A 16757-nucleotide genomic window follows, 5' to 3' on the forward strand; every position below is an offset into this window, starting at 1 on the left:
TCTCTCTCCCTCCCTCCCTCCCTCCCTCCCTCCCTCCCTCCCTCTCTCTCTCTCTCTCTCTCTCTCTCTCTCTGTCTCTCTCTCTCTCTCTGTCTGTCTTTCTGTCTGTCTGTCTGTCTGTCTGTCTGTCTGTCTGTCTGTGTGTAAGAACGGGGATTTTCAGAGGGAGCACGTTGACTGATTGGGATTGTTCCAATAGACCCTGAGCTGAATCGTGCTAGCCAAGTGGGGTAGAATTATCGTTTTGCAACTGAGCCCTGCAATCAGTTTGGGTAGAAACCCACCCATCCACTATAGCTGCAGCTAATTGCTGCATACTAAAATTTGCAATATGCAGCTTACGCGTCTAGTGGAAAGGACCAGTAATAAAATTAAGGCTGAAGAATGTGAAACCAAAGACAAGAGCATCACTGTTGCAACCCAGGCATAGGAGACCTGGGGCAACATGGAGGGCACGTGACACAGGCAAAAGATTACCAAAAATGCTCCTGACATCAGGCTTAAACCTTCACAGAAACAAACTAATACAAGGAGCTGGATCGGTAAAAAATAGGAAAAGGACACACGTTGACAAACACACTTAACATCTTGTTAATGGCATCACTGTGTCGAATAACTAAACTTTGCAAAAACTCTAATCAGGTACTCCCCTGCAAACTCAAGAGGTTGTAAGCAGGACCTCACCTGCATCTCTCTTCATTTAAACATATAAAACACACACTAGCTAGACACACACCATGACACAAAACACTATCAGCTACACGGATGGTAAAATGCAAGCCGAGGAGGCAACAGGCCAGAGTCAGGTGTCTCTACTCTGCTGCTCGCTGAGGAGTTGTTCCAGGAGCTTTTTAAAGTGTTTGTCCTTCTTCAGCTGCTGATCATGACTCCCTCCACCTGGGTGCTTCAGGGCTGAGCCAGGTGGTGCAGGAAGGGACAGGTGCTGCAGTGTAGCTCTCCTCAGCACGAGGATGAAAACAGGTGGCAGAGCCACGTAAAATAGAAATCGGCTGTGGCCGTAACAATCACATATATGGAAAAACCTCTAAATGGTAACTAACGACAGGTGTGCCATGGTCAGTCAGACTAACTGAACAGTTAGTATAAACATTTTTTTACCTATAAATGAAGAGACGGGAGTGGACGTAATGGTCATGAATTCAGATGGAGTTTAATTAAAACAGTCCTTAGCGTGGCTCTACCACGAATCAAGAGTATTCATATCCTTTCTGACATAGGCAAATATCACAAACTACTGATGGGATTTTAGCTCTTAGGTGCACAGCCTGTCATAGAATAAATATGGTAAAATAAGCTATATTTAGTTAATCATTGTACAGCTTAGCTGTGTTGCACACATGAGCTGACCTGGTTCAATGCATTATTTCTTTATTCTGTGAGTCGGGGAATTCGGTGACGTTCCTGCATGTTAACATGGGTTTAACAATTTATGTTTATGTTTATGTTTATGTGCTTAGCAGACGCTTTTACCCAAAGCGACTTACTTTTTTTTTTTAACCTATAGGGCATGTTGTGATCTGTGGGGGAAACCGGAGTACCCGGAGAAAACCCACGCATGCATGGGGAGAACACGCAACTCCACGCAGAAAGGCCGCAGCCGAGTTTCGAACCTGCGACCTTCGTGTTGCGAGGCAACAGTGCTAACCACTGCGCCACCATGCAGCCCACATATGTATCACATATGTAGGGCTACTTCCCTCAATGGAGGTGTGTTGATGGTAGATACAAGGCTGCCAACTCTCAAGCACTGAGCGTGTGACACACGCATTTGACCCTCTTGACACGCTCTCACGCCACACCTCCAATATCTCACGCTAAACCAGCGCCCGCGCTCCCCAAACGCGCATCACGCAAAGTGTGTAGGGCTTAAATTCCCGCTCTGTTAACAATAAGTCCTTCCTGCTCAATGATCTAATTCTATCTAAAAACCTGGATTTTCTGTTTCTGACTGAAGTTTGGCAGCAAACATCCGATTATTCTGGTCTGATTGAACTCTGCCCGAGTGGTTATTCTTTTCTTAGCCAGCCCCGGGGTTCTGGTCGGGGTGGAGGCCTAGCTGTTGTTTTCAGAGACCATCTTCCATGTAGCTCTACGACCTCTGGTCACTTTGCTTCCTTTGAACTGCAGCTGGTTAAAGTTGGGCGTAAGGACCCGTTTTACTGTGCTGTGGTTTATCGTCCACCTGGTCCAAACAGTTCTTTCCTTCAGGAGTTTAGCGACTTTCTATCCTCCACTGTGAAGCTGTCCAGACTGGTGATTGTTGGTGACTTTAACATCCACGTTGATGATCCCTCCGATCTCTTTGCCATGAATTTCTCCAGCCTGATGGACTCCTTCGGCTTTACCCAGCATGTTTCTGGCCCCACACACACCAGGGGGCACACTCTAGACCTTGTTTTTACCCTGAGTCTAAATGCTGACAGCGTTTGTCCTGAGGACGTTTATATTTCAGATCACCATTGCATTTTCTTTAACTTGTCAGTTTCTGCGTCCCCACCTCCTGCTCGCCGTATGGTTAGTTCTCGTTTTCTTAATGAGAGCACAGCTAGCAATTTTTCTGCTGCTTTTTATCCACCCTGTTCTTCTGATAACGACCCAGATTCCTTAACTTCTCAGTTCAACGAGCACTGCCTCTCCATTCTGGACAATATCTGTCCTGTCAGAACCAGATCAGTTCCTGCAGTGAAACCTACTCCCTGGTTTTATGACAGCCTTCTCAGCCTGAAGCGCCAGTGCAGAAAAATTGAGCATTTGTGGAAGAAAACCCATCTCCACGTCCATCTGCTGCACCTAAAGGATCTTCTGACATCCTTCAACTCTGCAGTCAGAGACGCCAGGGTTTCCCATTTCTCCAACCTGGTGTCCCAGAGCAAAGGGAACCCCAAGGTGCTGTTTAACACCATCAGCAGCATCGTCTCTCCTGCCTCTCCTACAGCCTCCATCCACTCTGTTTTAGACTGTGAGAACTTTCTGTCTTTCTTTGTGGACAAAGTCAGTAAGGTCAGATCTAGCATCTCTCCTTCAGCCTTCTCGCTGCCTCTCCCGACTCCAACCAGGCCCATCATCCTAGATAGCTTTGCTCCAGTTTCTTTGCCTGAGTTAACCAAACTAGTTAACTCTATGAAGACCTCTGCATGCCCCCTCGACATCTTACCCTCATCTTTGTTTAAAAGTGCTTTTCAGTCCATCGGTCCCAGCGTGCTCTCTGGTTTCTGGTCAGGTCCCTGCTTACTTTAAGAACACTGTAATCCACCCACTTCTTAAAAAACCGAGTCTCGACCCCTCTCTCCATAGCAGCTTCAGACCCATCTCTAAACTTCCGTTCATCTCCAAGATCTTGGAAAAGGTTGTGGCTAAACAACTCACAGCTGCTCTTGATGAACATAATATCTATGATAGCTTCCAGTCAGGTTTTCGTAGAGCTCATTCTACTGAAACAGCTCTTCTTAGGGTCTCTAATGACCTTCTGACTCACAGTGATGCAGGGGACTGTTCTGTTCTGGTCCTGCTGGACCTGACTGCAGCCTTTGACACTGTTGACCATCACCTGCTACTGGAGAGGCTGAGAGACTGGGTAGGCCTATCAGGATCTGCTCTGGAGTGGTTCTCCTCTTATCTCTCTGAGCGCTCCTTTTCTGTGACCGCCTCCAAGTTTAGGTCCTCCACCACCTCTCTTTCCCATGGTGTCCCACAAGGTTCTGTGCTGGGGCCTCTGCTCTTCCTCCTCTAGCTGCTTCCTCTTCAGCACATCCTGAGCTCCTTCAAAGGAATATCATACCATCTTTATGCAGATGACATCCAACTGTACATTTCCTTTAAGCCCCATGAGATGTCTAAGCTGCAGCTGTTACACACCTGCTTAGACTCTGTTTAAACCTGGATGGCTGGGAGCTTTCTTCAGCTGAATGAAGATAAGACTGAGATCCTCATCTGTGCCCCAGACAAGCTGGTTCCCAAAGTCAGAGACTCTCTTGGTCAGCTTGCTTCCCACACCAAACCTTCTGTCAGGAATCTTGGCGTGACCTTTGACCCAGCGCTCACTCTGTATTCTCATGCCAGTTCTCTTGTTCGCTCTTCCTTCTTCCATCTCAGGAATGTTGCTAAGCTGAGTCCCATTCTGTCCCGCTCTGAACTTGAGACAGTTATCCACACCTTCATCTCCTCACGCTTAGACTACTGTAACTCTCTTTTCACGTGTCTGAGCAGAACCTCCCTGAACTGTCTACAGGTGGTTCAGAATGCCTGTGCTCGGCTTCTGACCAAGTCCTCCAAACACACCCACATCACCCTGCTTCTCCTCCAGCTTCACTGGCTGCCAGTCAACTTCAGGGTTCTTTTCTAGATCCTGGTTCTGGTCTATAGGGCCTTACATGGACAAGCACCATCTTACATTGGTGATCTTCTTAGTCCCTACACCCCCAGCAGGTCCCTGAGGTCCAGTTATCAAAGCCCACTGGTTGTGCATCTCACCAGGTTAAAGACCAAAGGTGACAGATCATTTGCTGCTGTGGCCCCCAGACTCTGGAACTCTCTCCCCCTGAGCCTGAGATCAGTGGACTCAGTGGTCTCCTTTAAAAAGCAGCTGAAGACTCACTTGTTCAAGCTGGCTTTTGTATGACCTTCTTCAACCACTCTCTCTTTATTCTGCTCTCCCCACCTATTCCACCTTCCTCAGGATCCACTGATTTCCCTCTTGCCTATTCATTCTTTCTCTTTCTTAACATTTTTTCTTTGAAATCGCAATTGCTTATTTTTGCTCATTTTAAATATATTTTTAAACATTTTCTAAATGCTTTTTTATATTTTTACATTTTTTCATTTTTTGTTTTTGTGAAGCGCCTCGTGATTTTTATCTTGAGAGGCGCTATAGAAATATTTTCTTCTTCTTCTTACGAAAAAATAACCCCATGATATTAATTATAGCATTAGCTGCTTAACAACATGCACACAAACAACACTTATGTAATGCTTTTACTGGCATTATTTCACACACAGATTCCCGTCTGTATTATCCAAGCCGATGGGTTTTTTCCGCTCTGGTTGTGAGAAGGGCGGAGCGGTGAGCTCCACCTGCTGTTGATGGGACGGGCATGCCCGGTTCTTTCTCCGAGAACCATGAGCTGGGCTGCGCACGCCGCATAAATGACATGCTTTATTTAGAAATGCAGCCGCATCGTCAGCCGGTGTTGGCGGAGCTTCAGTCCCGAATGTTTTTCTTTTGTTTTCAGTCATCAGCCACAGATTAATTCACCGCTTCACCAGTGTGTTTTCCTGTTTGTGAGATGAACCCCTCCTCCATAACCAGGTTACTGGTACGGAAGCCTGGAAAGGCCAAAATTCCTCAAACGTTTTTCTCCCTATTGGGTGATATGACTTTATAGTGAAGAATAGAGTAACTTTTATTAGTCCCACAGTGGGGACATTCACTCATTACAGCAGCACACACACATAGAGAAGAGATTACAGGTAAAACTGATTCCAGCCATGTTTCCTTTGATATCTTCAATGACTTAATGATGACCTACATGAACATAATCCTGTTTAGTGGATGAAACTACATCAATGAAGTTAGATTAACATGATAGATTTTTTTTTCTTGGAAGGAAAAAAATGACTAACTAATAATAACAGGAGGAATCTAGTCAGGATGCCCCCTGGACGCCTCCCTCGTGAGGTTTTCTGGGCACGTCCATCCAGAAGGTGACCTAAATGTAGACCCAGGACACGTTGGAGGGACTATGTCTTGCGGCTGGCTAGGGAACACCTTGGGATTCCCCCGGAAGAGCTGCCCAAGTGGCTGGGGAGAGGGAAGTCTGGGCCTCTCGCCTTAAGCTACTGCCCCCGCGACCCGACTCCGGATAAGCGGATGAAAATGAATGGATGGATGGATGGATGGATGGATGGTAGGGCTGTCACGGTAACCACAAAAATGAAATATCGCAATATGAAGAAACCCACCGCGCTGCATCATGGGCCACCGCGATTACTGAACGTGATTCAACTCAATGATGCATGTTGAGAAGGATGGCTGCACTGGTATCAAAACGAAACGTTACTTCGCTCCTTTGGGAGCACTTTGGTTTTCAGTACGTCAGCTGCTGCGCAGCCAGAGTCCTTGGCCGAGACAGAGCTGCCACCAGCGGCAAAAAAATAATAATAAACGCTCGGAGACCTGCTGAAGTCCCGGACAAGCACTGCTTCTGCAGCCGTCCCGAAGAGAGTTTGAGCCGAGCTGGAGTTCACTCGCTACCTGCAGGAGGAATGCATTCACCCTAAAGAAACCCCCCTGACATGGTGGAGCAACAACCGGGAGAGATTCCCTTTGCTCGCCAGTCGCACGCAAGTACGTGTGTGTTAGTGCAACGAGCGCACCATCCGAGAGGGTTTTCAGTGTTGCTGGAAATGTTGCCACCCCTCTCAGATCCTCTCTCAAACCGTATATGGTTAACATGCTGGTTTTCTTTGTGGGCAACAAGGACGTGACCGAGCTATAAAGCACCGTCATTCGTGTGTGTGAAAGTGAAAGTGAAATGATAGTGCCCCGCGCCCGGTACATGTAATTTTTTATGCTTGATTTTAAACAACTAAACAAAATGGGGACTTGTTTCTTATTTGTTAGATGCTGCAGCCAAATTTGCATTTAAAAGTTTAACCTTCTCCTGAATTTTGTTGTTTTTAAGTTCAGTCGGACTACAACTGTCGGAGAAACAAACGTTACTGCGATCTGTGTTGTTACTGCCCTTTGATCTGCATTCAGTAAAGTGTTATAAAAGAAGGCACGGCAATTTTTAACCTTTTTTAAATGTGTAAACATTATGTTTAGATAGTACTGCAATAAAAAAGTGCTGCAATAATATCGCACACCGCAATATTAAGACACCCTGAATCACCACGGGGGAATTCCTCAACCGCGACAGCCCTAATGGATGGAAATAATAACTAGTAATATTATGAATGACATGATGGAATTTAAAAAATATTACATTAATTATAATTAAAAGTTCCTGTGTGACATTTGTGACATGTCGCTGTAACTCTTTACTACTGATAGATGATAGATGATAGATAGATAGATAGATAGATAGATAGATAGATAGATAGACAGACAGACAGACAGACAGACAGACAGACAGACAGACAGACAGACAGACAGACAGATAGACAGACAGATAGATAGACAGATAGACAGGAATGTGCCAAATTATTTCATTTGGAGTCTAATAAAAAGTAAGAAGTGCTATTAATCAAACAATTACAGACAGGTGTTTTAGTAAAGCTAGAAAACTGTAAGAGACTTCAACTCCACAGAGTTTTAGCTAGCAGCCATGAGCGTAACTGCAGAAGCTCTAAACTCTAAACACAAAATACTTCAATAAATGGGACACACTTCTTTCCTTCAAATCAATTTTCACAATTGATGCTAATACCCATGCTCCTTCAAGGGATGTGCTCCTGGCAGGAAAGCATTGCACCTTCAAATACAAAATGTTGCCTTTACTTGTGAGTGTTTGTTTATGTAGACAAGTAATCTTGTTGATATGAAATGTAGATAAATGTGTAGATACATAAACTTGTTTATATTCAGTACAAGTTACATAGTTTATTTTTTGCTTCCGTTAGTTGAAAAATGAGAAAAGCCCCTTGAGAAAATAATCGTGAAGTAAATCGTAATTGCAGTATTGAATAATTAAATCACAATTAGATTATTTTCCTAAATCATTCAGCCCTACTGTGGTATCTAAAAAGTGTAGCAGGCACCAGCTCAACAAATGAAAGTGTCAGGAGGAGAATGTTGCCCACTGGCTTGTTTCTGGCAGCTACTCCCATTTACTGTGACAGCAGCTCAGCTCACTGTAGCATGTGGAGGTGTTACCCGAGGGTGTCCTGCATGAGCCTCCTAACATGGATAATTCAGCTTCTCCAGCAGCTGCTGGTGCACCGAGGGATGCCTTTTTCTATCCTGTCATAGCTGTAGGCCTCTTACCCTGACTATGAGACTGCAAGCCCAGAGAAAAAAGTTGGTGGAGAGATGAGAGGGATGCCTTCCTCCTCCTCCTCCTCCCATCTATCGTTGTTTTATTAGATGAATGCTCATGCTTCTGTGAAATATCTGCTACCCAGGGGAAAAAAACAGTAAATCATCTTTTTGGGCTGTTTTTGTGTTTGCTTTTTTCTTTCTTTTGTCCTCCTAGTCCAACTTCTTAAAGTTAAACAAAAAGAAGTCTGAGTTTATTGTCCTTGACCCACGCAACCACCATGGCTCTCACCCTGTTTGTGACATTTAAATCCTCAACCACAAACAGTGTGTGACAAGTATCGGGGTCAAGCTGGATGCTGGACTCACGATGGCCCCACAGATAAACTCCGTAGTGAGGTCTTGCTTTTATCAGCTTCGCCGCCTGACTCGCCTCAGACGAATCCTGAAACGGAGGCATTTGGAGTCAGTCATCCATGCCTTCATTACCTCTCGCTTGGACTACGCAAACGCCCTCCTTGTTGGTGTTCCGGTATCCGCCCTGAATCGGCTGCAGGTCATCCAGAACGCTGCTGCCACATTCTTGACGAGTACACACCAACGTAGCCATATTACTCCTGTTCTGGAACATCTTCACTGGCTCCCTGTCATCTTCAGAGTGCAGTTTAAGTTACTGACCTTTGTATTTAAAGGTCTCAATGACCTGGCACCTCCCTATCTCTCTGACCTGCTCACTCCATATGTGCCCACGCGCACGTTGAGGTCGGCTGACCTTTTGCTGCTGTGCACGCCGCGGATGCGATTCAAATCGCGGGGGGATCGAGCATTTGTCCATGCTGCCCCAAAGCTGTGGAACTCGTTGCCCATTGGAGTTCTGCAGGCTCCATCTCTGGCGGTCTTTAAATCTTGTTTAAAGACCCACTTTTACACTTTGGCTTTTAGACAGTGACTCGTTTTAGTGTTTTATTGTGTCATTATTTTAATGTGTTCTTGGTATTCATCGTGTTTTATCTGATTTGATTGGGATTTTTATCCTCTGTTTTAGTTCTTTCGAATGGCTGTGTTTTGTTTTAGCCTGTGCAGCACTTTGGGCAGCTCCTATGCTGAGTTTTAAATGTGCTATATAAATAAACTATGCTATGCTATGCTATGCTCCTGTTAACACCGTCCTCTTCATCAGGTAGTAGTGCCTTTAACACCACCCCCTCAGTGATTAGGCCGAGTTTTGCTGTTTGTGTGTCCTTGCTCAGGTGGGAGGTGAAATGGTGATCACGCACATACTTTTTCCATGTCCCCTTGCCGATAACTGTGGAGCAGGGAAAGTCGGTCATTGTCTCAGTCAACTGGGCGAGAGCCTTATGCTGCCAAGGGCACGTCTTAGCTGTTCACCATTTCTCCAATTGTTTAGCACCTTTTCAGGCTTCAGAAGAGAATTGCTGGTATCAAAAGTGCAAAATCAAGTCCAAGGACTCCAAACCACTGTACGCAATCAGTCATTTACTCACACGCATTCACACACTGATGGTGATGAGCTATATTGTAGCCACAGCCGGTCTGGAGCGCACTACAGGGGTAATGTTGCCACCAGTCCCTCCGATCACCAGCTGCACCACCACCACCACAAACTCTTACTTATACACAAAAACATGAAATTCCATGCAAGAAAGTGATAACACACAAATGTCCACACATGTACTACCAATTCAGTTCAAATAATAAAAACAAAACAAATATCATAAGATCATAAAACTGTCAAACAAGAGGCACTAGATAAAAGCAATCATAAAAACCGTAATACCTCGGTTCTGAGGCCCAAATTGGCACAGAACGGGGAGGGTCAACTTTTTTGGCCCCCTTCTGTTGTAGGAGTTAGGGTGGAGTGACAACACAGTCCACTGACTGGGGACAGAAATATGTCGCTACCTGCAACATATGTCGCTACCTGCAACAAACACAACAAACCTTGGAGTTCCGCTGTTTTTATTTTCATTAGTTGTACATGAATGTGAGAAAATGCCAGAAAGTAGCAGCAAGGTTTGGTCATCTTCAGAGCTCCATACATTCCTCACCATCATCGTGAGAGTCCACACTCAGGAGCTACAGATCAGTAAGGATTGCAAGTTTAAAAAAAGTTTTCTCAGTAGATGGGAGCCGAAGGATTTGAGCGGACGTCTGGACAGTACTGGGTCAAGCTGAAGAAACTAAAGCCTGATATAGAAAAGTTAGGGACAGAAACAGCCGGAGTGGAAATGAGAGAAATACACAGAGGTTCTACGACATGCTGGATGCTCTTTATAGCCACAGGCCGGTAAACTGAGGCAGGCCTGAGCTCAGCGATTGCCCTCTGGAGTCACTTGTTGGTAAGCATTTGTTTTGTGACTTTAGCTCTGCAGACTATGCATTGTTGCAAAACCATACTGAATAGTTGCAGAACTTTTTTATGAAAATGTGCATGAGGGTTTGTTTGACCCAGCCTCCTGACAGAGCTCAAACTGCAATGGAAACGCTCCCCTGAAATCGCAAACCAATACTGGTCCACAATGACCCGCCCGGCCCAGTCCCAAACCGTGCATTGATCCGAGGCGTAAGATATGTGGATAATTAAAAAGAAAAACAAAAGACTAGGATAAAAACAAAGTAAACTAAATTAAAAACTCTAACAAATAGCCAGTGCCATGAACCCGAATGCTGAAAGGCTAACAAATAAAAGTGAGTCTTAAAGTGAAACTTAAAGACTTGAAGAGATGGTGCCTGTGCCACCATCGCTGGCACAGAAGTTAAGAACTCACTCCGTAATCAGAAGGTTGCAGGTTCGAGCCCCACTCAGTCTGTCACTGTCGTTGTGTCCTTGGGCAAGACACTTAACCCACCTTGCCTGCTGATTGTGGTTGGAGGGACCTGTGGCAACTGTTGACAGGCTTGCCTCTGTCAGTGCTCCCTAGGGCAGCTGTGGTTACAATGTAGCTCATCACCACCAGGGTGTGAATGGCTGAATGACTGATTTTGTTGTAAAGCACCTTGGGGGGGGGGGGTTCCAGGATTCTAGAAAGTGCTATATCAAATACAGGCCATTTACCTTTTGCTCAATGCCAAATGGCATCTCATTCCACCCAAGAATGCATGGTGGCACAATTGTTAGTACTGTTGCCTCGCATCAAGAAGGTTGCAGGTTCGAAACCCAGCTACAGCCTTTTTGCGTGGCGTTGCGTGTTCTCCCCATGCACGCATGGGTTTCCTCCAGGTACTCCGGTTTCCCCCACAGATCACAACATGCCCTATAGGATAACAATAACAATTGTACTTTGCTTTGGATAAAAGCGTCTGCCAAGAATGTTCAATCAGCCATTGTAGATAAAAAACAACAGGGCCTCACAACCATGTTGACTTGCGTGTCAAACTTGAGGGCTGAATCAATTTGCATCCCCAAATTGTTGAATACCTTATTTTCATATGAGGCCAAAGAGTTAAAGTCAACATCATAACCTGAACCATCTATTCTATCAGAGCTGAGTATTATGACTTCAGTTTTGCTCTGAAGCCTCCGGAAATGGTCTGTTTTTCTGTCTACAGGTCGACTTCTTCAGTATTGGGTCAAATGGAGACATAAGTCTTAACTGGGGCTTTAATCTGCAACGATACTGTGCTTGCCCACGGTCCCTCCAAGCTCCCTCTTATCTTTCTTTCTTTCTTTCTTTCTCTTTTTTATTTAATTCAAAATAAAAAGTAATAAAACATATAAACAATAAGAACTACATAACACAAAATCAAATTTGAACGAAAAGGAGCAAAATGAAGAAAAAATTCTTATGATTTCTGCCCCCTTTTCCAGAAGAAATAATCAGTTTATATACAATTCCCATTTGTCAGACACAGATACAGATTCATTTAAAACTTTTCCCTGTTCTAAATTCCAGTGCAATCATGATCATCGATTTAATTTAAATTTTCATAATAATTTAGTACACTCAATTTGGTAAATTTTTGAATATATTAAATGACAGTTTTTTTTGTATTTCTCTTTTAATGTTATTCCATAATTTAACACCATTTACAGATATATTCCATTCCTTCATTTTAGTTCTAAATCTAGGTTTTGTAAACACATCAGTTTCTTTCAGCATGTAATTACTAGTTCTCTTTTCAAATATCCCCTGCATGTTTGTTGGCAGAGTACCTAAATTGGCTTTGTACATGGTTTGTAAGATTTTCCAGTCTTTTAAATCATGAAATTTCTGTAATTTATATTTGATAAACAATGGGTTCCATGGATCTCTACAGCCTCTATAATTGATGATTCTCAGAGCTATTTTCTGTAAAATAAATAAGGGTTGTGTATAGTTTATGTATGTTGCTCCCCAGATTGCTACACAATAAGTCAAGTATGGAACAATCAATGAACTGTACAATGCCAACAAACCAGAATTAATCAGTAAAAACTTGACTCTATGCAATACTTCTAAGGATTTGGCAATTTTACCTTTTTTGTGACTAATATGTGATTTCCATGTCAAGCCTTTATCAATAAGAACTCCAAGAAATTTAGTTTATTTTACTCTTTGAATTGCAATCCCATCTATTTCCAATGACACGTCACTGTTCTGTTTATCATTAAACAATATAAAATTTGTTTTTTATTAAGATTCAGTGTCAATCTATTTATATCAAACCAGTTTTTAATTTTAATCAGTTCATCATTTATCACTTTAGCCACCTCCTCAATATTTGATCCTGAGTAAAACAGTGCTGTATCATCTGCAAATAGAATGGTACTGAGTGTCTTAGATACATTTACCAAGTTGTTAATAAACAAAATGAACAGTTTTTTTTAGAGGACCGACGCTTGTGTTACTCAACAATTAATTTCACATAGTTTTGATTTATGGTCATTTATCTGAACAGACTGTTTCATTTTTTTCTAAATAAGTTTTAACCCATTGATGAGCCTCACCTCTTATTCCATACCGACTTAATTTTCGAAGTAACCTTGAGTGATCAATGATGTCAAATGCTTTTTTCAAATCAATGAAAACACTGAGTCATTTTTATTGTCAATTGCTGTTGATATTTTATCCCTTAATTCCATTATTGCCATTACTGTGAAATATTTAGTTCTAAACCCATATTGTTCATTGTTTAAAATATAATTTTTTTCGATGAATTTATCCAACCTTGATACAAATACTTTTTCCAATATTTTAGAAAACTGTGGAAACAGTGACACCGGCCTGTAATTATTTAAACTATGTTTATCACCACTCTTGTACAATGGAATGACTTTCGCTGTTTTCATTGCGGAGGAAACTCATTTCGGCCGCTTTTATCCGCGATCTCATTCTTTCGGTCATTACCCAAAGCTCAAGACCATAGGTGAGGATTGGGACGTAGATCGACCGGTAAATCGAGAGCCTGGCTTTCTGGCTCAGCTCCCTCTTCACCACGACAGATCGGCTCAGCGTCCGCATCACTGCAGACGCCAAACCAATCCGCCTGTCGATCTCCCGATCCCTCCTACTCTCACTAGTGAACAAGACCCCGAGATACTTAAACTCCTCCACTTGAGATAGGACCTCTCTCCCGACCCGCAGTTGGCAAGCCACCCTTTTCCGGTCGAGAACCATGGTCTCAGATTTGGAGGTGCTGATCCTCATCCCAGCCGCTTCACACTCAGCCACGAACCTACCCAGCAAGAGCTGAAGGTCAGAGCTGGATGAAGCTAGGAGGACCGCATCATCTGCAAAAAGCAGAGACGAGATTCTCCTGCCACCAAACTCGACACACTCCACACCACGGCTGCGTCTAGAAATTCTGTCCATAAAGGTAATGAACAGAACCGGTGACAAAGGGCAGCCCTGGCGCAGTCCAACATTCACCGGGAACAGGTCCGACTTACTACCGGCTATGCAGACCAAACTCACACTCCTCTGGTAAAGGAACTGAATGGCCCTTAACAGAAACCCACCCACCCCATACTCCTGGAGCGTCCCCCACAGGGTGCCCCTGGGGACGCGGTCATAAGCCTTCTCCAAATCCACAAAACACATGTGGATTGGTTGGGCAAACTCCCATGCCCCCTCCATCACCCTTGCATGGGTATAGAGCTGGTCCACAGTTCCACGGCCTGGACGAAAACCACATTGCTCCTCAATCTGAGATTCGACTATCGATCGGACCCTCCTCTCCAGTACCTTGGAGTAGACCTTTCCAGGGAGGCTGAGGAGTGTGATTCCCCTATAGTTGGAACACACCCTCAGGTCACCCTTCCTAAAGATGGGGACCAACACCCCAGTCTGCCACTCCACAGTGTGTATGTGTGTGTGTGGGTGTGGGTGGGGGGCACTGCTGTGTCTTATTTTAAAATCACTCAAAGCACTCGATCCTTTCTTATGAGGTCACAATTAGAGTTTGCTTCAGAATTTTAAAAAAGTTAACACAAAGTTCTGTTAATATTCCTGGACAGGCAGTGCCTGCTCCACAGCAGTTAGACACACGGGAGAACATTTAGTGAACTGTTGGGTTTATCTTGGTGTCATCGGGTGAGTCTCGAGGTGTTTGATTCTCTCTGCAGCAGCAGAGCTGTGATGAACTCTAAAATCTGACTCCAAAAAGACCTGTTTTCTTTTAAAACAATGAACACAAAAGCAAGACTGCAGAGAATACCTTATCGTCGTGTTCTTTATTTATTCAAAGGTATTTGAAGAAATTAAGAATGCAGTAAGAAGAATTCCTGTGCATTAGGCTATCTAGGTCTATTCTTTTCCTTCCCACCTATTTCCTGTTTTGTTTTTCATCTTGATGCCATAAAAAGACTCCTACCCAGCTTTTAAATGCTCTCATATGCAAACCCTTTTCAGTTTTTCTCCTGCTCCCCCACACATCCTCGTCTGACAGCTTGCTTCTTCACTCTGCTTTCATTCCTGTATGTTTTTTTGTTTCCTCTCATGGTACATCTTTGTTGTGCTGCTTCTCTCCTTTTGTTTCTTCTCTGCATTTACATTCGTCTCTTCTTCAACAATATGCATTTGTTCCAGACTGTTCTTTTGTTCATCACTTCACTACATTACATTTCCACTCGCCACTGACATCCGCCTCCAGTGCATTAGAGCTTCATTACATTTACATTGTTTTTATTGTGGTAGTAACTGGAGGATGCTCAGTAGAGAAAATGTTGCACTTTGATTTGTTTACACTTGAACTAATTTCCCCTTGTTGGTCTCAGTTTGATCATTCAGAGTGCCATTTCTCTCTTTGCAGTATTGCCAGTGGCTTTGGTGGAGCTCTATTTGTCTACCTGAACCGGTTGATTGTCCAGTTTATGAGAAAACAGAAGACCATAAACAAATTCCTCATGAAGAAGTAAGTACTTGTATACACCTACATCTGCTGAGCCACAGCTATATGCTGCACACCCAAGGACATGTGTTTAGAGAATACCACACATATTAATTACCAAAAGGTATTCTGCCTCAGTTTTTCTGATGTTGGTTTAAATAAACTCCAGAATACTTTGAAGAGTAGTCAGATGCATTGCAATTAAAGAAGCTCCCCTTTTTACTGAAGAAATTAACTTCAAGAGGCAATGTGTATTTTTTACCATTAATCTCTGGAAATGTTCATCGAAATGTTGTTAAAAATTAATTAAATGATGCCCAGTTGTTCAAAAAAACCTTGGCAGCTTCGTAACGTAACCAAAAAAATTGGGTCTAAAATTAGGGAGGAGCCAGATACTCGTTTCAGACAAGTATCCGGTATGGATAAGGCATTTTTGGCGAATTCGAGCATGAAACAAGTAAAACTCATAAATATCTGTAATTGTGCTGAAGGAAAATACTCGTTGGGTAACTGACTGTCTTCACGCTCTGTGATTGGCCAATCACACAAAGTGCCCGCCCCTCCCTACACACAAAACTCTGCAGCCGGGAGCTCAGTCCGTCCTGCCCATCCACACACGTGCACACACACACACACGCGCGCACGCACACACACGCACACACACAGTAACGGATCTCTCTGTGCTTGCTTCACTGTTGCTCACGTTTCTTCAGTACTCCCTAGGTTTTCTTCAGCTCGCCTCTTTTTCAGTTTAATATTTAAAGTTACTTGTAAGGGTTTAATTTACATCTATTTAATGAACCATAAGACATAAGATTCCATTGAAATCAATCTTATGGATCTTTGGGTACTTTTAACCAGAAAATTGGAACTTTTTATTGCAGGGATTATGTAACACTTCATATCAACTCAGAGACAAGAGAAGAGAGAGAGTCTTTAAAACGTTTAAGAAGATTTATTTCTAAACAATTTTAAACAAGACTAACTCTAAACTCTAAGTGAATGGATGGATCTTGGTGTAAATGAGACGTGAGATGAATGGTGTATGTGTGAGTGAGGTTGTCATCAGAACTCTCGTATCCGGAGAAGCAAGTCTGAGTGATGAAGTGGTGTTTTGCTCTAAAGCTATGATCAGAGTTTCATAAACACGTAAGACACCATTTTGTCGCTCCACACATACCCTTCAGGATGAGACTGCCGTACAGATCCAGAATGCCAGGTCCTCGGACCCCCCTTTCAGTACCGGAGCCGATGAAACAGCATCAGCAGTACGAAAGACTAGTTTTTGGATTGTCTCCCGGTAAAAAGCGACAGTTGGTTGACAGCGTCAGATGGACCCGGAGGGTCAATGAGTTCAGCTTTTATTCTTGTTGGTTCTTTGCTTAAAAAGGAAGTCCAGGTGGCCGGTCCGATACTTCTCTTTGAACGCGGT

At 43.6% G+C, this 16757-nt stretch overlaps 1 protein-coding gene across 10 annotated transcripts in view; it reads left to right on the forward strand.

Annotated features, from left to right (window-relative positions):
- Nucleotides 1-16757, forward strand: part of clcn2c (chloride channel 2c) — a 360814-nt gene that overhangs the window by 239822 nt on the left and 104235 nt on the right. For all 10 annotated transcript variants that reach the window (XM_070543366.1, XM_070543362.1, XM_070543363.1 and 7 more), the window contains one exon: nucleotides 15248-15349. In XM_070543366.1, coding sequence (XP_070399467.1) covers nucleotides 15248-15349 — 102 coding nt within the window. The remainder of the gene's footprint in view (nucleotides 1-15247; nucleotides 15350-16757) is intronic.

The sequence above is a fragment of the Nothobranchius furzeri genome, chromosome 13, assembly GCF_043380555.1.
Source record: "Nothobranchius furzeri strain GRZ-AD chromosome 13, NfurGRZ-RIMD1, whole genome shotgun sequence".
NCBI classification, from domain to species: domain Eukaryota; kingdom Metazoa; phylum Chordata; class Actinopteri; order Cyprinodontiformes; family Nothobranchiidae; genus Nothobranchius; species Nothobranchius furzeri.